Source organism: Lycium barbarum, chromosome 1 (genome assembly GCF_019175385.1).
Source record: "Lycium barbarum isolate Lr01 chromosome 1, ASM1917538v2, whole genome shotgun sequence".
Taxonomy (NCBI): Eukaryota; Viridiplantae; Streptophyta; class Magnoliopsida; order Solanales; family Solanaceae; genus Lycium; species Lycium barbarum.
In genome coordinates, this window is record NC_083337.1 from 136,226,662 (window position 1) to 136,250,481 (window position 23,820).

A 23,820-nucleotide genomic window follows, 5' to 3' on the forward strand; every position below is an offset into this window, starting at 1 on the left:
TCATCCTCACAAACATTTACCTTATTGATCTAGGATTCATCAAACTTCTTTGTTAGTAAGAAAATATTTGTTGCACGTTCTGCCAATGTTTGCCGGGTATCTTGATTCTCCATTACTATATTTTGGATCATAGCACTACCATACAGGACCACATCAGCATTTTTTGAGTGCCAAGCCTGATTATGAGTCGTCAGCTTGTTAAGTATGTTAGTCACTCGTCGATAAAATTTGTTCATGAAACAACCATCAGCTGCATTATTAGCAACTGACTACGTCACTGGATCTAGCCCTCGGTAGAACTTCTCCATTAATATATGATCCGGAAAACCATGATTCAGGCTCTTCTGCAAATACTCCTTGAATCTCTCCCAGGCTTCATATAGTTTTTCCCCCGGTCGCTACTTAAATTCATAGATCTTGTCACGAATTTCAGCCTTCTTGCTAGGGGGTACCATTTTGTGAGAAAAGCAGTCACCATCTCTGCCCATGAAGTAATCGAATTTCGGGGCAGCTTCTCAAACCATGTTCTTGCCTCTCCAGTTAAGGAATATTTGAATAACCTCAACCGAATAGCATCTTGTGGAACGTTGTTCTGGATGTGATTAGCACACACATCCACAAAAATCTGCAAATGACGTTGAGGGCCATTTTCGGTAGAGTTCCGAAAGTATCCCTCAAGCTTCAACAACTGGTATAGAGAGGAGTCAATTTTCACGCTAGCAGCTGCAACTCGAGGCTGAACAATAGCAGATGCATAGTTCTCCTTTGGAACAAGATCAGCGAAAATATTCTCATCATCTGATTCCTTCGCCTGATTGTTCAACCGATTCCCCTGGTTACCAGCACGTTGATTTTGCTGATTCTGATTCATGTTCACCTGGTTTACACAGAGTAGCAAACAAAGTGTGATGGAATAAGCAAAAGACTTCAATCAAAGCAAACACTATTTAGTAATTTCAAAATCGTATTCCCCGACAACGGCGCCAAAATTTGATACGCTCAAATTACACCTATTAATGGTATAACGCAGACGTTGTCAAATATAGTAACCCAACAAGGTTGGGGTCGAATCCCACAGGGAATATGGTGTGAAAAGGTTACTAAAGTCGTAGGATGCTACGTTTAGGTCTAATGTCTTAATCCGATGATTTTGGTAAAAGTTGGTTTTTTCTATGACTAATTGCTATCTATTACTTTGGTGGAAATTTATGGTAAAAGAAACTAAGATTGTGTCCCCGTTAGATAGAGTGTATGATCATGGGTATTGATCTTGATATACTTCTAATTGGTCATTATATGAATGCACTTAATCTCTATATGAATCTCTACTATTTCCCAATAAATAAAGATTATCTCTTTCTATGATTTTCCCAAATATAAGAAAGTAACTATGAAGAACGATTAATCATGCCAAGTAAATTCTTCTTATTCCTAAGTGAATTTATTAAATTTATTAAACAAATTTTATAGCTTTGAGTCCTTGTTATTTATTCTTACCAACCCTAATTATTTTCCCAAATAATTCAAGGTTTATGACTTTAATCAATGTTTGCAACCATTAATTATGAATGAAGGATGAAGAATAAATAAACCCTAATAATCCATTATGTGTATATCAATCACAAACTCAATCACAAAACATCCATCAATTGGGTTCACAACCCTAGTAAGGAAAATTAGCTACTCATATAGAAAAAAGAACAATAAGAAATAATGGGAATCATAATGCTTACAATTGATTGCTTGGAATTGAGGAGAAATTAATTGCAATTGTTTGTAATCTCCAAAAGACTTCAAAACTATGAGTAACTAATGCTTAGGAAAATAAAACTGAGTTCTGTAGTAATTGTCTCTACAAGAAACCTAAAATAAGGTATTTATAAGAGTCAAAGTCGTGCAAAATAAGATTGACAAAATTGCCCCCGACGGACCACTGTACGGACCGTACAAAATGTACGGTCCGTATAATCAGTGACAGATCTCCGTAAAATCTTCTCCAGTTGTCAGATGTACGATCCACTTTTACGGACCGTAAATATTATACAGTCCGTATAACCTGCCCGTAAATCCTCTTCTCTTTAAGACTTTTCTGGAACCAACCTACGGTGAGATTTACGGACCGTAAATATTATACGGTCCGTACTTCTGCCTGAACTTCCACTTCACGTCTGAGCCCTCTCTGTTAAGCATTCACGATGGCATTTACGGACCGTGAATATTCTAAGGTCCGTATATTCCTCCGTATAAATCAGGCTTCAGTTAATTTTCTTTCTTTGAACCTCTTTTTACTCCATTTCCACGACTTGCTCCCGAAATACGTGAAACATCTGCAACATGTCACAAACACATCAAAAATACCAAGACTCGCTCAAAAATAAGTAAAATTTATAGCCAAAAATCATCAAATGTGCCATAATTTCACGGCACATCAGTCACCGTACAAGGACTCTAATCCAAACATGTCTAAGAAATGTGTACTGTCTAAAATAAATATCCATCAATGTCTGGAATGAAAATAGATATTAGGAAAAGAAGATCTTCGGGCAGCCTGGCATGGATAGAAACTCACCCTGAATCTGTCAGCAAACGACCTCAACGCTAAATATGAGGTTGGGTAGCTGTCTCTGGATAACAATCTGCACTCAAAAGAATGCAGCAAGGTAGTATCAGTACAAACATAATGTATCGGTAGATATCATAGGCCGACTAAGATTAGTATCATGCATGAATCATAAAATCAATAAAATAAACAGACCAGTCGACAACACATAATCAAATACCCAACAACTAGTCAACCAGTGATATTAACAATCAAGTCACCCAATGATATCAAGAATCAAATCAACGGAAGCAAACAACAGAAATAAGTCTACCAACAACAACTAAGTACACGATGTACACACATGCTAGCTGATGTCATTGCTCAGTAGTCATGACCTGCAGGGGACCCATAGTGTCCATGTACCACTCGTTCCAGATTCACTCCTCGGACCCAAGCTCACAATTAGGCCACATCCTTACCCCCGGTCAAATGTGCCTATCCATAACTAGGCCTCATCCCCACATCCGGTCAAATGAGCCTTTTCATATATATTCATATTTATTGTCACATCGCTTTCAATAATTGATTTATCATTTTGTACCTCAATTTCACCAAGAAGATCATATTAACTTCTCACCACAACATCATCAACCTGTAGGTTCCAACATATCGAATAGTGGCACGAAGCCCACATAATCACTCAATCAATGGAATATAGGAATTTCAACCACACACATTATGCTTGAAGACTAGACATGCTTTCTCCTATCAATTTCACAACACATACAATCAACTAATCAAAGTCTAACTCAAGTAGATCGTAACCTACCTCAACTGCAGAGCTGGAACAATGCAGATTACTCCGCTATAGCCTTTCCCTTCCGTAAAGCCTCGGAACACTCAAAGTCAAGCAATTAAGATGCTAAATAAGTCACAATCACTCTAGTCACAAAATCAATTCAAATAACACCCTTCCTTTTTTGCTCCATTCTAATGAGTGAATGATTTCTAGGTGTAAATAAGCCTAACATTGTCCTTAGCAACCACCAACTATAAATTTACAAGGCTATTTAATCAAAACATCTATTACAAGCAGTTTCCATGGTCAAGCTACCATTTTTATGAAACCCTAAGTCTCAATTCACTTAGTTCATGTCTCTAATGGTTCAATTCTTGATTAAAAAGTGATAACCCAAGCCATTAGATGATAGACACACAATAACAATCATAACCCATCAACTATTGAAAGTCTATTAAGTGCTAGGGTTACTATTCCCAATTCACCATTGTAGACCCATAAAAGGAATGATAATCATAGAGATGAAAGCGTAATGATGGAAGGAATGGTTGAGACTTACCTATCAAGGATACTCTTGCCCTAGCTTGGAATTTTGCCCTAGGTGCTTGTAGAGAACTGTTTTGGAGTTTTATGAATAAAGACTTCGGAACTAAGTGTTTAAAAATCGAGATTCTGTCCCCGTCGACCGCTGCGGTGGTCCACCCGTTGCTGCAGCGGTCCCACTATAGCGGGCAAGTGTCCACCGTAGCGGACCAACCCAAAACTGACCCACCGCTGTGGCGAGCCTAGTCCCGCTACAGCGGTCTCGCCGCAGCGGTAATTCTTCCGCTGCAGCGGTACCACTGAACCAGTGAGCTCGCTAGTTTCACAGTTTTTCAACTCTACCATCCCACACTTCATCCGAGGCCTCACAAATACAAATAAAACATGCACATTGATATAAAAACACCATACGGACTCACCCGTGGCCTCGGAATTCCCAACGGAGTTCTAATTTCCTACGTCACCATGGACTCAACACAATTAAACAATAATCACAAACAAGTCAAGTTTTCAGTTCTTAGACTTATACATTCGAGTTTCTATTAGCTCGTTCTACCTCAATTCTTAGACTTGTATATTCGAGTTTCTATTAGCCCGTTCTACCTTTGGGAAGATTCTATTTGGTGATCCTAGATTTTCCATAACGACCGGGAGGGTCGTTACAAAAATCCTCCCTGGGAGTTGTGTTCTTGATCTGAATAGAAGTATTTGAGCTTTCTTGTATATAGTCTAGTAGAAAGACTGAACTGAGACAGTAGAGTGAATCCTTCTACTGTGGTATTGTAAAGTTTGTACTTGGTGATTAATAAAAATCAGTTAGTTACCAAATAATAATAATAATAATAATAATAATAATAATAATAATAATAATAATAATAATAATAATATAATAATAAACATTTAGCCGTTGTTTCAAAATTATTAAATTTTAGCCGATTTTTAATAGGGAGATAAATTTTGTCAAAAAATACTCTTAAATAAAATATGAGAAAGCTATAAAATGTTTTAACGAAGGTTTGAACTGACACGGTTCACACTTAAGAACACTATTATAGAATTTTACTTTTATAAGGATCGAACTCTAGGACATTACCCTGAAGTTTCATTTTTATAATTTTCATATATAAGAAAGTAATTTCATAGGTGGTACGTGAGAAAAAATCGATAACTTCAGTTCAAAATGTACAAAATAGATGTTACCAGTAATATTGAGAAAATAATGAGGTAATTTTGTGGGTGATATATAAAAGTGAAACTTCATGACATGAAGTTCGTAACTTATTTCATTCATGCTCTACTGCAGCACGATGAGCTGAAGTTTCTCTTATTAAAGTTCAGATTCCATGACATGAGTTGGAGTTTCACATATAGAAGTTTCAAACTCTAGTAAACTAGCCAACCCGGGCCATTTGAGGGTTGTATACGGATATTTAGAATCTACTTGATGTTCAAGAATTTTCATCGGGTGTCCTCCTTAAGGTTAGGCGTTTAACTTTTGGCGTCATTAAGAAAAATAGAGCAAATATAGACATCCGCCAGAAGTTGTGTTGTTACTCCTCCTAGTCCTACTATTTCTTCCTCCTTTGTCTCCATCTTTTCATATGAGTTGTAGAAAATTAAGAACCATCTTTTCTGCAGTTGGTTTGACTGCAAAAAACTTGAAAAACACTATTTATTGGGTTTGTTGAGCTTGTTTGTTGAAGAAAATGAAGTGGTATATTGATTTTTGAAGGTTTAGATTGAATCTAACCATCATAGATTGTTGGGATTGGTATTAGTATGTTCGATATCAAATTAAGAGTTATTTGAAGTTGATTTGGACTAATTTTAAGAAAAATTGTGTTAGTGAAAGTTTAACACAATAAGGTTTGGCGATTTTCAGGATTTTGTGGCAAAATTCTGACGATCCAAACATGATTTGTGGCCAAACCCTATTGGGTCGCTAGAATTTAACTGCAAATCCTAAGGTAAAATTTATTCATCAATTTGAAATCTTGACGATTTGTTAGAATATTGCTACTTAATGTGAGTATGCATCTATTTTGTGATTTTTTTTAAAAGGGGTTAGAATCAAAACTATGGCACTAAAATATCCTATTTATGCAAATTACCCGTTGATGTTGACAAAGTAAGTTCGGCCCCCATAAATTAAAACTATAAAAATTAGCTTGGCCAATTTTTGGATCATTTGTTAAAATTTAACCGCCGTTAGAAATGTAATAGGGAAATAACCACTTCTTAAGACTGAAATAGCATTTATACAAAAATACCCCTAGCTAAAACACAAAAAAATTCCAGAACAAGTGGATGTGCTGGAGTTCAAAACATTCTTGGAATTACAATGCAGTTCAAATTCCAGGAAAAATTGCTGAAGTTTTGAATTGTGGAGGTTCAACACTGACATTTCTTCGTGCAAAATAGGTTACATATAATTTCATCTTCACATTTGCAAAATCCATTCGGAGTGTAATTTCTATATTCTGGCAGTGTAAAAAGAGTATCAAAAAGATAACTATAGGTATTCCTCATTGATAAATGAAATGAAACTAATTACTCGGGGTAATATAGTCGCTGCCATAACATATTAACTTATACTGTAACAAAATTTTACAATTGTGTTAGTGTATAATCTAAGTTAAATCCAATTCAGAATAGCTGGCTGTTCAGTAGCATAACAGGACATTGGTTTGCTTTGCCTCAGGACGGACAAGCAAAAATCTAGATCAGATCAAGATGTTTCCTAATCTGCAAACTTATTGCCTAACAGAGCAACAACGCGCATATAAAAACTCTCCTTATTTTTCTTGCATTATCATTGAGGCCCCACTCTTCTGATTATGCAGAAAAATCATGTTGTTGTGATATATAAAGAAAAAATTAAACTATTCTTCCGCACGTTCTCTAACCTGATAGATCTAGGCTAACACTTCTTGGAAATTTCTTTTATTTATTGTTAATTTTCTGCAATAGATTCCGAGAGAAAAGAAAACATGGAAGGTTGTGAGGAGAAAGATTTGGGAGAGTAAAATGCATAATAATACCATATGATTAACAAATTTGCCAACTAACTATTAGGATGTTGAACTGCCAATGTTGGCTAAATGGTGAACATGTCTGCACACTGCATGAATAGGTCAACTTAAAAGTGTGCTTAATATTAAGTCGTAGTTGTTTCGCTCTAATTAATATTGTTATCTTGCCATAGGCACACGTTTGCATACGCTGTTATTCATGTGAATGAGTTGCAGTTAAGCATATTGCTTGTTGACTTTTGATTAAGGCTAAAAATTTCAAAAGGAAAAAAAGCTAATTAGTCAGCAAAAGGCATTACAAGGTGTGACTACCAACCAGACTTAATTACTGTCTAGTGATACTAATAACAGTGGTGGGAGCCTCTTCTCAGGCAATTACACCGAATGACCTTGGAAATAAGTGGTCGTGAATTTTTTATCCCAACTTGTCCCATGGGCGAGCCGTCAAGGTAACAAGTCAAAACTTGTTATACTTGAAGTTTTGACCATTTGGCAAACAGGATCAAAAGTTCAAAATCATTCACCTACAAAGCCATTCTTGCAAAACACCTGAGTCTTCTCTTCTCTTCTATACAACAAGTGTAAGTCATATTTCACCGTCCCCTTCCCCATGTACCAAAAAGTGAAAGAAAGAGGGTTTTGGTTGGTTACATAGGCAACTCGATGAGAATTTGCCAATGCCAGCTGAAGTTGTTCACCAAACGGTTAGTATGGGAACTGAACTATCATTTTGCATACTCTCGTTAGAATTTAGCCCGAGAAAAAAGTAATCAAGTGCTTTTGTGCAGTGACTACTAGTCGAATTCTTGATTATTGCAAGAGAAATATTGAAAAATTTTAGAGACATCGATGGATTGAGTTCTTCTTTTAAAATGAAATTAGATTTCTTATAATGTTTCAGGATCCTAGCTATATCAATTTTTTCGCAGATCGGAAAATGTAAATTGCTTACATCCGAGATTGTGCAGAATTTGGGACAGTATTGTCCTCTGATAATTCAGGTTGAAATTTTCTCACACTGATTTCTATTATGACAGTAAGTATATGTTCTCATTGGCACTTGGTGGAGATGGCCCCTGTGTGACTGTTCTAACTACATTATGATGTATGAAAGAAAATCAAAATTTTGACTCTTGACAATCGATCATCAACGAAATCAACAATAGGAATCAGCCAACTATATGCTACTATTAACATGATTAAATCTCTTGTATTTACAGTTCAAAATACACAGCCTGCTAAGAATAAAAGAATCAAAATCTCTGCTTATTATTTCAGATGGTGGAAAAGTATTGTATACTCTATCTATTATCACTAAGTGAAAACCTATGCTTCAAGAGGTTTTCCATGTGAAGATCTGACCCTGAATACATGTTCTTCCCCTGTGCATTTATCTACTTTAACAATCCATCGACTCTTTTTCCCTGAAACGCCAAAATCACTGCCTTTTTGTGTCATTCTAGTGACCAATAACCCTTCTCCTATGGGTAACAAATGAGCATTAAAGCTTTCACATCTCCATGACCCCATTCGCAATGCATTGTACCCCAAAACAATAGCATTATTTTCCCCGGTTCTTCGTGCTGTTTTAAGAATGCCTTCACAGTTGTTGAGGTTGCAGTCGATTACTATGCAATCCGCTCTTCTGTAGTCATTTACTAGTAGCGTCTTAGCATCTCCGATAACAAACTCAACATGCCTCGCGTTATGGCTTAGAAATTCTATTGATGTGTTTAGTTTGTCAAATTCGCGAAGGATGCAAATCACTCTGCCTCCTGTTTGTTGGGCTGCAGCCACAAGAGCTAGCGTGGTCGAGTCGGCTGCACCAGCACATGCGATGACCATCAGTTGTGCATTGTTTCCTGCAGCAAGTGCTGAGATGAATTCTGATACATTTGGTTCTTTAGCATTCTTTCCCTGAAATACAAAATTAACACAACATGAGAAACATAAAATCTAGGAATTTGTTGATTGAATACACTTAGTAGTACAAATTGATCAAACAATGCAGGCAGTGAAGTTATACTAACCATTTTTATTGCTCTGAGATAGGCTTTGGTTGCACTTTCAGCTGACCAACAGGCCATTTTTCTCCCTATACTTTTTCTTTCTTGAAATTGAATTGATTCTTTGGTGAAGTTGAAGCTTTTGAATGTTATGAATGCCTTGTATATTTGTTGGGCAATATATATATAGCATTGGAAGGGCGGTAGTAGATGGTATCCTATCCAGCTGGAAAAAATCAATTAAAACAGTGATGAAGGTAATTTAATTTTCACTCGATTTATGTGTACTAATTAAGTGGACGATTAATTTAGTTTATTTTTTGCAGTCACCAAAATATGACTCTTCGCTGTACGGTTGTGCATCAGAGAGACAAATGAAAATTTTAATCCATCAACTAGGACTATTTGAAGCAACTTGGAAATATCAACTAGGATTACTTAGAGACAAAACTGATAGGAACCATGTTAGTCCTATCAATCATCCAACAGACTCGTTGTATTAATCAAGATTCGAGTTTAGTACAGCTTGAACTAATAGATCATCCAATTGGGACGTTGCTCACTGTCCCTTCTTGGTCCTTTGATGTACGGTACACAATCTTTCAAAAAAATTAAGGATTTAACTTATCTACACAACAAAAACTTAAAAACAAATTCATTATATCTTAATTTGTTGAGGAAGAGGAAGGTTACCTTATTTATTTTATTATTCAAGTAACTAATTTCACTTATTGTGGATGATTTCGGGATATTTTATATGACCTAATAGTTACATTTTTTTCAGCTAATCAATGTATGTAAGTTAAACTCATAAAGAATAGAGACTAGAAAGTGGATTTGATTTGGATGTTACTCCCTCCGTCTCAAATTATTTGTAGTGGCTATTAAAAATAGTTGTCTCAAATTATTTATCGTTTTAGGAGTTTAAGGCACAATTTAATTATATTTTTCACATTTTACCCCTAGTATAATTAATGGAGATGACACATAAATAGAGTAAACATTTAATGGAAAGAGATTATAACTTAAATATAAATAAGGGTAAGGGACGTGTAAAACAAAAAGACGACAGTAATTTGAGATGGATGGAGTAGCTTAAATGTTTAAGAGATTGGATAAGGGGCTCACTTGGCTTTGATTGTCCTTAAAACAAAGGGTGGATTTAAGACAAAGTAATTAATGTACTCCAAATCGGTGAGATTGTTTCTGTTTTACTTAAGTGCCTGTCTATGATGTTATAGTACTACGTTTTTTGCTCACACCAATTTGTGCTTGAGTTTGTTTACAACTCTTGCTCATAACTGATATATATTCACTTGCGATATTATCTTGCGTTATTTCGGTATTTTATGTTCCCAACATATTTTACATTTATGATGTATGAATAATGAAATACCTTAGGCATGTGCCAATCTGATGTCTTGCGGTCTGCCTTGCTCTGCTGCACTGACAGAAAACCATTTGATTACATTAATTAACGATGGAAGCTAGCTGTATAATAGTATTGTGGTGGCCTAGCAATTACCCACGTAGAAATTTCATAAATGTTGGAACAATAGATTGGACAAAAACGTTGATAAGTTTAAAGAGATGAGTGAATAGACAAGTTATGGGTCTTAAATTTTTGTGGAAATTGTTTTGCAGCCTTGAAAGAGACAATCAACATGGGTTAGAATTTGGAACTCGATCAAAAATTGCATCAAAAATTAACTTCCACCCATTGCTCAATTTGCCATTACCAGAAAAGAGGGGTTGCTCAGATGGTAAGCGCCCTGGAAAAAAACAATCCCATTACCATCCATGTTATTGTTGACAGGCTGCTGGGGGTATCTTATTACACGGGGCTAGCTCTCATGTCCTTTTTTGAGATAATGGTTTAAAACACACGTGAATTATTATCTTTTTGTGAGTTTTCTATCTGAACTATCAAGTGTTTGTGAGTTTTCTACCTAAACTATTAGGTGTTTGTGTTTTTTACCTGAACTATCAGGTGTTTGTGAGTTTTCTACCTGAACTATCACCAACTATTTATCAAAACACACCTGAACTATTAAGTGTTTGCGTTTTCCTATCTAAACAATCACCAACGATTTATCAAACACACCCCGACTAGTAGCTGATTGATACGATCCCGAGGAGCACACATGAGTCAAATCGAGCATATGACGTATAGATGATTGCTTGGTCGTGTGGAGCGAAGATAAGATGGTGGGACATGATGGTGGCTAGCTATGCAAGAGGCTATTTTCGCAATTAAGTCATTATCCCTAAAGAAAACTATCAAACTAGGCCCTTACTTCATTAAGAGTGTTTTTATAATAGTTAGTCTAGTCTTCTTTAGCCTAGTAGTATAAATACTCTACTTAGTTTATTAATGATGATGTATTTATAAAACTCTGGATATGAGAGTTTGTTTAGCTCAGTAGTTATAGGGTTAGTGATAGTTATAGTTCATCATTGGTGAATTCCTTTGTTGGCTATGAACCATTTTTCCATTGATTTTCATATAACAGTTGCTTATTTGTGGATTTCAAGTTTGAGACTCTTGATTGGAATTCAAATAGCTTAGGTTCCTTGATTGAATCCAATTGGAAGGGTCTAGGTTTGATATATCTAGGTTTGTCTATGGATTCATCATCAAGAGGGTCTAGCTTCTATCCCTCTTTTCTCATCCTCTTTCTTCAATTCTCATCCCTTTATTTCTAGCTATCTTAATTTTTCGCGTTTCGTTGTTGATTCAGTGTTTATCCCAATCCGAATCGTATCATTAGTATCTGATGGTGCTGAAAGTTCGCAAAAAAAGTGATACTTCAGATGTGTTTTGACCATTATCTTTTTTTTTTTTCAATTAATTCTTTTAATTATCCGCGTGAAGTGTCATTGGGCACCATTTTTAAACCCCCCCAAAAAAAAAGCACACCACGCACCATCAGAGTTTTGATAAATAGTTGGTGATAGTTTAATAAGAAAACACAATTATCTATAGTCCAGATAGGAAACTCGCAAAAAGTAATACTTCATATGTGTCTTTGACCATTATCTCTTCTTTTGTTCTTTTTTTCACCCTTCAAGTATTAATTTCCTCGTTAGGAATCCACTAATAGGAGTGTTAAACAGCTAAGTTGGGCTGAATTTGAGAGAACTAAAATGGAGCGAGTTAGGAGTGGGCGTTCGGATAGTCGGATTGGATATTTTAAGTTCGGTTTATGATTATTTGGTTTGGATATTTTGGATTTTCGGTTTTGACTTTCGAGCTTTTAAGGCAGGTTTATTAAAAACAAAATTCATGTGCCCTAGTTACTCAGTTACAAGTCTTGGCATAATATGAAACCAAATATGTGAATCCAGCAAAGAGTTGTTACTACTAAACCAATAGGTATCAAATCACATATTTCAGTTCTACATTATTCCAATGTTACATAGGACATGCATTATTCTAAATGTAGTGAAGTAAACACCAGCTTTGCGAGCAATATTATATTTAATTTAGTAGAAAATTTCATATTGGACTTAATACTATAATGGGTAGGGTCGTAAGGTATTAATCTATTGGACCTTTGTACTAATTAGTATTGGGAACATATGATATGGATAGGACTAAATATAAGGTATACAAATTTCGGATTTTTGGATATCCGAAAATATCTGATATCCAAAAAATTTAAATATAAAATCCACAGTTCAATCTATAATCCAAAAATCAAAACAAAATATCCAAAAAGTTCGGATGTCAGTTTGAATTTCGGGTTGGTCCAAACTATGTCCATCTCTAGGGCGAGTTGATAAATAAATGGCCAGTGATTACTTGGGTTAAGATAAGCAAAATAATTGATCATAATGTTAATCAACTCTTATCAAGTTTTAATTTTTTTATTTATTTTCTTGTAATTATGTAAATCAAACAAAACTAATAAATAATTCTTTATTACAATTATATATGACATATCAAACAAAATTATTTTTATTTAAATACTTTGACAAGGTCAATGCTCGATCAATTTGAGCTACATATTAAGTTCAAATATTCCTTTGTGAGCAATATTTGAGTTCGAGTAGTCCCATTTTCCCATTAAGCGTCATATTTTACTTGAAACAATTGTTACAGCGAAAAATTTTGACAATAATAGGTACAGTGTTATAAAATAATAAAATAAGAACAAAAATATTGTAGAGAAAGAGAAAAGAGAGAAGTGATATCTTTATTTCTCTTGAGGGATTAATTTACAATGAAAGAGAACCTCTATATTTATAGCGAAAAAGTGACTTGATCCCAAAGTCACTAACCCTAATATTTCTCCTAAAGATAGACATCCACAATAATAAATAATATTTATAACACTCCCCCTTGGATGTTTATTTGATAGATAATGTGCCTCATTAAAACCTTACTAGAAAACACCCAGTGGGAAAAATTCCAGTGAAGGAAAAAGAGTACACATTTCTAATAATACGCCATTTGGTTGCCTCATTAAAAACCTTACAAGGAAAAACCTGTTACACCCCGTTTTAACCGGGTTAATTTAGGAGTACAACATATTGGTGATTTCTATTTATCTTATTTTTAAGGAGTCGCCACCTAATTAATTTAACGGTGAATTAGGACACCTAGATGTTAACTAAGGTAAAGTTAAAACTAAACCTCTGTTAATAGTCTGCTTAACCAATGTGATTCTAGGTAAGGGCTCTATATTATCCTAAAGGGAAGGGGTTAGGCATCCTTTAGAATCCGCTAACTACGGTTGTCCGGCCAAACTTAGGTTAATTAATCCAAATTGAATATGGTGTTTGAATGGTAAAAAAAATAGCTTGCACATATTACTAAGGTTTCAAAAAGAAATATAATAATACCGCTTGAACTAACTCGTAGAGAAATATATAAAGGAAATGTTGAGATTTATAAATGCTGTTAGAACTTTGAATAAGAATAATAGGGTTATTTTAAAAATAAGACGTGTAGAAAAAAGAAAATATATAATAATTTGTGTAAAAGAATATTTTAAATGCTATTTATAATAAGACTTATAAAGGATTTCAAATAATAAGGATATTAAAAATAAGACTAGTAATTTGCATAAGAGGAGATTTCAAAATGCTATTTGAAATAAAAATTTATAAATATTGCTGAGGCTTTAAATAAGCATGCTAATAAACTTATAAAACAATATGAATAATTTGTATCAAAGGAGATTTCAAATGTTATAAAATTCGTAAAAATTACTAATGCTTTAAATAAAATGTTATTTAGAACGAAATTTGTAGGAAAATATGATAATTTGCATAAAAGAGGAAAATTCAAATGCCGTTCAGAAAAATAAAACTTGGAAATGTTGCAAAGACTTTATATAATAATGCTATTAAAAAAATAAGATTTGCATGAAATAAAAATAGAAGAATACGCAGGTTGTGCAGTGTTTTAATAAATACTTGAAACAAACTAAACGATGAAGTATTAATTGACTTTGCATTTTTTAGAAGTATAAATAAAATTATGTATTATTAACTACATTCGGCTAAACGCATGCATAATTTAGATAATCTTAAAAGATGTTTACAAAATATTTTTTAGTTCTTTCCTTTAAACTAACTACCCATTCTCTAAGTAAACCTACTAATTCATCCGGATTTATCTAAAACTAAAAAGTTAGTTGCCTAATACAAATCAATGAGCACAAAATAAAATGAAAGGGCAATAAATCAAATGGGTCAGCCCACTATGGGGCTGCTGATCTGCTGCTGGTGGGAATGGGCTTAGCCCACGTTTTTTTTTTTGCGAATCTGCCCGCTACTGGGCTTTGGCCCAATAAACTCTGTTTCTATTTTCTGCTGCGGACAGGATTGGTACGGAATGACCCGGAAAGATTTCGTTGGGCTCTTAGCCCAACTCCGAATGCGGGATAAGAACGAGTCCCTCGGACTTGTATGCGATGTTCATGCACACAAAAATGAAAGGAAAGGAATTAGTACGTGACCAACAAACAAAGTCAAAATATACAATGCAAGTTCAACAGACCAGTGGGTTATATATATATCATGAATATTCGAATATATTTCATGTACACATATTCATAAGGATGCTTAGAAAGGTTAATATCGAAAGCTTCTGAAGGATTCAGGATTGAGAACAATATAGTAAATAGGACATGCCTATTCAAGTGTGCATATAATTAAACAAATCGGGACATTTCATTGGCACAATTCGGTTTAAATGATGAGAGGAAAGAAGAGAAAGAGGTACACCTCCACAGAAAGTTTAAAAGGACAACTTATCAAAGTATTAGGATCATTTTCAGTTCTTGGAGAAGACTCACCATCACTTGAAATTTCTTATATAAATTCAAGCAAAACAGATTCAGTTTTCCACATAAGAGAAGGTACAGGGTCAACTGTGGACTTCCAAGTTCACATACACAGATTAATACAAGCAAGAGAGGAGAAAAGCATAACTAGTTACTTCAAATCTATTTTTAACACATAGAGGACCTGGAGACTAGATGGGACTGATATCTAATTCCTATTTGGACTATGGTTAATAAATGAACCAACAGAAGACCAAACCCTTACACTTAGAGCATGCTTGCATTGACAAAAGGCCTTTAACAGGAAGTTCTAAACAAGGCAAAGTTAGGATTCAAGTACCTATGTAGCTAGTTAAACTTCAGTTTAAATCTTCAACATGATCATGTCAAGCTATTTAATGAATGTCAAAGACCAACTAAAACACAATAGGGGTGCTGCCAGCTCCAGAATAGCCTAGAACAAGGCACTAACATGAACATGCATTTTTGACAGCAAAGAGGGACTTGACAGATTAAAGAGTGACCTATACTACTAATTAATCATAGAGGAATTAGTCTCAACCAATATTGCTATCATGGGAAGGGTAATATGATGTTTCACCTTATGTGTTTAGCAGGTATGTATACTATCACAAACCAAATTGGTTCTGAACGGGTTAATATGGCATTTGTACTGACCCTTAACTTCATCCTTGGTTCAAACAAGACTTATAATCAATGTGACTTTGTCCAATCTAACACATGATATGTAAGCTATCATTTATTCCCAAAATAAAGCAGGAAAAAATTGACTAAACATGCTTAAGATAAGTTGTTCACCCTTTAGTCAACAACATATAAGAAATGTATTCTCTTCAGTTTAGTTTAAGCTTTGCACACACAGATTAGAACTTTCAGAAAGTGAAAATGATAGGAAGAAACTGATTTGAACTACTCCAGTTTTCTAAGGGTCAATCATATATTCTCAAGTAAACACAGAGTTAGATAAAAGTAATGAGACCAGATTCTGGACAGAAGCATGGGGTTGTTTAATTGGACAACTACCATTCTAAAATGATTCCGTGAATTTGACACAACCAGACTCCAAATGATTTATAGCAGCGAACTCACACACCGGGCAGATTCAACTGATTGGGACCAAAAGTAAACACACAGAGTAATAACACAAGTTTGGATTCTTATACTAGTATACGGGGACTCAAACAGACCAGCCTATAGAATTAATTTCAGTAGACTGAAGTTTAACAAGATATTTAGACTTCATGAACATGTTAATGACAGATCTATAAAACAGGCATACATGCTTATCCCGAACACACATATTGATTTTGGCAGACCATATCAATCTTGTTTACTTATTCAATAACACAAAAGGATGCTAGAAAAATTAATTAAGGCCAAGCTGGAGTCGTGCTTTGAATGAGGTCATTAGAATAGATACTTAGTGAGCAGGAACAAATTCAAGCAAATTCAGGGTTCATAGTCAACATTTCAAATCCTATCAAACCTGCAGCTGATCTTATTCCCTATTGATTAATATATCCTATTCACTAAGAAGTTGCATAGACCCATTTTAAGAAGGAAAAACACATCAATCATTTACGAAGCAGCCTTTAATACTAGAGTCTTTTAAATATACAGCGAGAGCAGTTCTATCTCTTTAGGTTCTGAAATTACCCAACCCATATGATCAATGAACAAGTCTATCCTCTGCCTCAAACCTGAGTTATCCTACTGATTTATACTTCATTGATTAAGTCATACCCAATCATATTGAACAAGCCAAACACAAACTTGAAAAAGAAGCAACCTCAGCAATCATGGACAAATTCGAATTGAACCAAACCATGCTAAGAGTATGAAATTATTTAAACATAAGACAAAAAATCTTAAACAAGGTTGAAGTTAAATTGGAAAATAACGCAATACTAATCCAATAATGAAGTCAGACAGCGAGCCAAACATGCTGGGAGCTGAGTTAATATCAAATATGCTAGCAAACTGGGCATGATACATGGTCAGGCACAAATAATCTGATCTAACATATGCTAATCTAATAAGCTAACATGTTAAACATCATTTCAAATCCATTCATATATGCAAGGATCCCTCGACAAAATTAGCAGACATGATTTAGAGGCTACCCAATCTAAGCTAACACGTGATTAATCCAATGATATTCCAGCAAACAAATGCGACTCAAAGCGCAAGGTCGATCTAAACTCCACATGAAGCCAATCTGATTATAGAACCAAACATGCTTAAAACGACTAAGATAAACACAAACAGGGACTAAATCGTAATTGATCAAGTGAATCACATAAACAGTTTAAGCACTTAAGAATTTACCAACATAACTAACGGGAGGTGTATTACCTTCTTCGGGTGCAGCGACGTGGGTATGGGCTTCCGAATCTACCTCGAAGACTACCAAATCTGAGCTCGCGATGCTCGGATTCACAACAACAAACAAAGCAATCGAATACAAATTGGATCTAGTATTTTTGACCCGATATTAAATAAAATTATGACTGCTAAAGGGATTGATTTTTAAGAAAATTTTCATGCGGTTGAAGAACTCTTTCTTTTATGGGATTTTCGCAAATAAAAAAAAAGGCCCCTCAATTCATTCTAGGAACGATTATTTATAGCTAGATTTTTAGGATTTGGGGCTAGGGTTTTCGTTTTGAGGAAGAGAGAGAGGAGCGGGGGGGACAGGAGAAGTGGGGTGGCAGAAGCGTGGGGGGAAACAGCGGGAGTGGGGTGTCAGAGGTATGGGCGTGAGGGGGATGGCAGGTGAGTGGGGCGGAGATGGAGAGGGGGAAGGGAGAGGAAGAGAGAGAGGGAGAAGACGAAATAATTTGGGTTGGACTGGTCCGTTTTGAAATATTGGGCTGGTATTTGAATGTGGATTGGGCATTAAAATGGGTTGGGCTGATTTAAAATGGGCTGGTAAATTAAGATGTGGACTGATTTTGTGAATTGGTCCGAAAATAATATGAGTTGATTGGGCTACTACATTTAAATAAAAGACCTATTTAAATAACTTGTGTTAAAATATTACTTAATATAAAATATGCAATTATTAGTGATCAGATAAAAAATGGCGTTGTAATAGCCGTGTAATAATATTTCGAAAATCCATAGTAAATAAACACTATTATTTAATTATGCAAAGATAAATGCGATGCGTGTGCGTAAGCTGGTAAAATGCCGAAAATGATGATGATAATAATAATAATAATAATAATAATAATAATAATAATAATAATAATAATAATAATAATAATAATAATAATAATCAGTGCGGTAATAGAATAGTGAAACGCCGGTATTGATAAGAGACTAATAATTATAGTAAAAATATAACATATATATTTTTTAATTTTTCAAAATATTAGAAGGATAAATAGGTATTTCGGGGGAGAGGCGGGACAAAATTGGGTGTCAACAACTTGTCCATCTTTGCCCGATAATGATGAAAAGAGTTGTCGGGCAAAGACGTTGACTCAATAGCCTATTTTGTCCCGGCTAAAGGAAAATTGAGAGGATTATGACCGAACTCCGGCCTCTGAGTTACCTACATATCTCGGGCTGCACGAGAATCAGGTCGAGTGTAGTTCTGGGACAATTACGACACCTGAATGACTAATGAACCCCGATTGGCGCGAATCTTGCAAAATATTGTCCCAGTGTTGAATTATGATGACATTGGGTATTATGATAAAACTTGAGAATTCTGAAAATTGAATTGCTGGAATGCCAAAGAATACTTGTGATTAGAGACGAGTGTTCGAGGTAGATCTTTGACCCGTGTCGGGAAGTCTGATTATCCTTCCCGACAAATTGCCCCAGTTCACTGCCGAAGAAATAGTTCCACGATTTGATGTGTGATGCCAACTTCAATATTGTTCAAAGCCACCAGCTAAAAACAATTGTTAGCAATAAAGAAATATATGGGTAAATAAGACAAGGCTGGGGAAGTTTACACTTGTAACCCTTGTTTCGAAAGTTGAATCCACAATATACTTTGGAGATGAATTAAAATTATGGCTTCCAATTGAGTTGACATCGAGATCCACTTTAACGAGAGCTAAATCCACATCCACTTTATTTTAAGGAAATATAAATCTATATCCACTTTCACTATACATAATATAAATCAACATCCCCTTCCGAATTGAAATTTGAAATACCCGCATTATAAGGTGGGTGCCTGAATTGAAATTTGAAATACCCGCATTATAAGGTGGGTGCCTGAATTGAAATTTGAAATACCCGCATTATAAGGTGGGTGCCTGGATTGAAATTTGAAATACCCGCATTATAAGGTGGGTGCCTGAATTGAAATTTTGAAATACCCGCATTATAAGGTGGGTGTCTGAATTGAAATTTGAAATACCCGCATTATAAGGTGGGTGCCTGAATTGAAATTTGAAATACTCGCATTATAAGGTGGGTGCCTAGATTGAAATTTGAAATACTCGCATTATAAGGTGGGTGCCTGAATTGAAATTTGAAATACCCGCATTATAAGGTGGGTGCCTGAATTGAAATTTGAAATACCCGCATTATAAGGTGGGTGCCTTAATCAAAATTTGAAATACCCGCATTATAAGGTGGGCGCCTGAATCGAAATTTGAAATACCAGCATTATAAGGTGGGTGCCTGAATTGAAATATAAATCCACGTCCATTTCCACGGTACCAAAATGTAAATCCATATCCACTTCCACAGTGCAGAAAGATAAATCCACGTCCACTTCCACAGTTCAAAAATATAAATCCACGTCCGCATTTCACGGTACAAAAATGTAAATCCACATCTACTTCCACGTCCGTATTATACGGTACAAAAAATAAATCAACTTCCACGTCCGTATTATACGGTACCAAAATAAATCCACATCCATTTCCACGTCCGTATTATACGGTGCAAAAATAAATCCACATCCACATCCGTATTATACGGTACAAAAAATAAATCCATGTCCACTTTCAAAAAATAAATCCACTTTCCACGGTGCAAGAAAAATAAATCCACCTCCACTTTCACAAACTTTAAAATAAATCCACTTCCACGTCCATGTCCACAATGTTCATATGAATCCACATTCGTTTCCAGGATATGAATCTACTTTTACTTCCACGTCCACAATGTTCATATGAATCCACATCCCCTTCCACCATTTTATTTTTTTCTATAATATAAATCTACTTCCACTTCCACGTCCACATCCACAATGTAAAAATGTAAATCCACGTCCACTTTAAAATAGTATTGTAGAAAGGTATCCACGTTTATATCCCAATCCATGTCCCGTTGTGACGGAAGTTAGATCTATAATTATCCCACAATTTAATATATGATGCAAGATCTCGATCTTGTCATCTTAGTAAATATCACATTCTAAAAAAATAACTTGTTATCGATTTGAAATAAATAAGTATATATAAAGTGATGAAAAAGTTGAGGAATTTAACCCGATAATAGGTGACCATGTCCGTATCCACCTTGAAGAAAGATAACTCCACGATTATGTGCCCTTGATCCATCGAGAAATGCCACGAGCTAAAACAACTGTTAGTGATAAGAATATGTAAATAGCTGGGTTTGAAAGAATTATGCTCACAGCCCTTAGTTGAGAAGATAAATTCATGTCCGCTGTTGCGACCAAAATTTCATGAAGAATGGAACAACATCCACCGTTTAGCGCAAGCTAAATTTACATCCACATTGAAGAATATTTGCCTTTTGCAGAAGGCTAACTCTTTGTTCACGTCCATAACTAAAATTTGAAGAAGAGTCAAATATGCGCCACATCTATGTTAATTGAAACCTGTCTCATCAAAGAAAAGTTGTGAGTTTAAAGAAAATTGGTTGACTTGTGCTTGTTGGGGAACTTGGCCCTTGAATTGATTTTTGCTTCGGCCGCGTCCACGTTCTTCGATGTCCCACCAGATATTTTGCTTTGCCCGGGAGTTTCAGTTATAAGTAATAAAAGTGTATTTTTAGAATAACGAGATTTGGATCACTTCGAAGGGAAATACTTAGTGGCTCTAATAGATAGAATGATTGTGAAGACTCGAATTTGAATTTATCAACATTTTTAGAAAGATATGGGCGGACTTTTATTTAGAATCGTCAAACATTTAAGACCACTTTTGTGCTAACTTCTAAAAATTGTCCCAGTTTCAAGTCCTGGAGGCACTTGGTTCTAAACGATTGGAAAGTGAGAACTTATAATGAAAGTTTTTGGAAGCGATTTGACCGATTTCAAAAATTTGTCCCAGTTTCAAGCTACTAAGACATATGAATTTAAACAGTGGGAAGACCAAAATCTTATATAAAAATCCTTATGTATCTTATAGGAACCAAAATAGTTGGACAAACCGAAAATATTAAAAATTTTAAAATAAAAGGGCCGAACCCGCCTCGGGTTGCCTACGTATCCCAAAGGAATCAGGCCAGACGTAGTTCGTGAACAAAATAAGAACTTTTGAGTTTTGTTTTAATAAAAGGGAGGGTCGAACCCTATGTGGGTTGTCTACGTATCCAAAAGGAAATCAGGCCACACGTAGTTCCAACCACAAAACAAAGACACTGAAATATTTGAAAAGAGTGGCCGAACCCGATATGGGCTGCCTACGTATCCAACAGGAAGTCAGGCCAAACGTAGTTCGTTACAAAACAAATGACAAAGTCTTAATTTAGAAAGGCCGTAACAAAACATAGAGGCAACATGACAAAAGGAACTAAATGTTCTAGCTGATGCCTCCGGCCTATTACAAAAGGAAATTTAACTTAAAATACTGAAAACTCCCGGTGGACCGGGGCTAAGATAGAAATCCAATTTTGCAACTCAGGTCCTGGCTCAGCAGCCTATAAGGTCAGTATTTCAGCAAAGTCTTTGACTACCACAGCATGATCATCTTCATCTTCCACGAACAGGTTCTTGATCCCCTCCACAATATCATCATAGGCAACTTCAACGGTCAGATCTGAAGTTTTAAAGCTGGCAGGTTTTGAGAAAGTTTGATCAATGGTAGGAATGGGTTTTGGCAGTGGAATCTTCTTCCCTTTATTCTTTCGTGCTTTCTTCATTTCTTTCTCGGTTGGTTCATAGCCCAAACCAAATGTAAATTGTTGTGCAGGGAGAACGACTGGCTCAAACCGCCCATTTAATGTCTTCCCTAGCCCAAATCCAGGTTGGTACCCATTTTTCAGCATTTCCTTTGCAACCATAATTGCGGCGCATGACCTTTTAAATTCTTGAGTTTGACACACTTCACCCACTTTAGTGACATTCACAACCTCCCAAGCACGGTAAGTTGCTCCATCGAACCCTCTTGTTGCCTCGATGAATGGGATGGACTGCTCTCGATAGATAGACGTGTCCCCTTCTCCATGTATACATATTTGCTGTTGATCCCACTCGAATTTGACAGTTTGGTGCAAAGTAGATGGTACAGCTCAAGCCAGATGGATCCACGGTCTTCCTAACAGCATGTTGTATGTCGTGGAAATATCAAGTAATTGAAAATCCATAATGAACTCAACGGGCCCAATCAACACTTTCAACTCTATTTCTCCAATAGGACGCTTTTGAGCCCCATCAAATGCTCGAATATTCACATCACTTGTCTTGAGCTCGCTAACATTATATCCGATCTTCTTCAGACTTGTTAGTGGACAAATGTTAAGTCCAGAACCCCCATCGATCAACACTTTAGCCACAAACATGTTACGACACTTGACAGTTATATGGAGCGCTTTGTTATGGTTGCATCCTTCTGGCGGCAGTTCTTCATTATCGAAACTGATTCGATGACTGTCCAGCACGCGCTCGATTATCCCAGCTAACGCCTCACTAGTTGTTTCGCTTGAAACATGTGCTTCATTCAAAATCTTCAGGAGTGCATTTCTGTGCACATCCGAACTCAAAAGCAAAGAGAGAATAGGAATCTGGGCATTGGACTTTTTCAACTGATCCACAACTGAGTACTCACTAGCCTGAATCTTCCTCAAAAATTCTTCTGCTTCTGCTTCTGTCACGACCCTTTTGGGAGGTACATTGGTTTCCTTAGTTTGCCCCAATCTAGCTAGCTCTTCTGGAGTATAGCATCTTCCAGACCTTTTCATTCCTGACGTCTTAATCTTGTCAGTAACTGTTTCCTTTCCTCGACACTCCATCACAGCTTGTTGATAATTCCACGGTACGGCTTTGGTATCGAGCACTGGTAACTGATTTGGTGCTTGAACTACTTCCACAGGCGTCGACGAAGCTCCTAATATCTCGATAGGTACACAACCCCTTATCACCACAGCTGGAGAAGCAACGGCTACAAGACCATGATCTTCCACGCTATCCACAGGCACTATGAATTCGACTGGATCGTCATCATTTTCATCTATTCCAATCATATTTATCGTGGCCCCCTCATGGGTTGGGAGTGGATTGTTAACCACATTTGGTGTCGGTTGTTTGACCATGATCTGTTTTGCTTCAATAAGATCTTCAACCTTATGTTTCAATGTGTAACAACGATCAGTGGAATGGCTTTTTACCCCCGAATGATATGCACATGTTTTAGTGGGATCA

The 23,820-nt window shown here is 35.8% G+C and overlaps 1 protein-coding gene and 1 non-coding gene across 2 annotated transcripts; one reads left to right on the forward strand and one right to left on the reverse strand.

Annotated features, from left to right (window-relative positions):
* The first annotated feature begins 324 nt into the window (after positions 1 to 324).
* Positions 325 to 430, forward strand: LOC132619023 (small nucleolar RNA R71). The gene has a single exon (XR_009574467.1). It is a non-coding gene; the product is annotated as a small nucleolar RNA R71 (small nucleolar RNA).
* Positions 431 to 8,079: 7,649 nt separating this feature from the next.
* LOC132606040 (uncharacterized) lies at positions 8,080 to 9,078 on the reverse strand. The gene is made up of 2 exons (XM_060319374.1): positions 8,947 to 9,078; positions 8,080 to 8,833 (listed from the first exon to the last, which is right to left on the reverse strand). The coding sequence occupies exons 1-2, from the start codon at positions 9,001 to 9,003 to the stop codon at positions 8,243 to 8,245; spliced, it is 648 nt and encodes a 215-aa protein (XP_060175357.1). The 5' UTR covers positions 9,004 to 9,078; the 3' UTR covers positions 8,080 to 8,242.
* Positions 9,079 to 23,820: the final 14,742 nt, after the last annotated feature.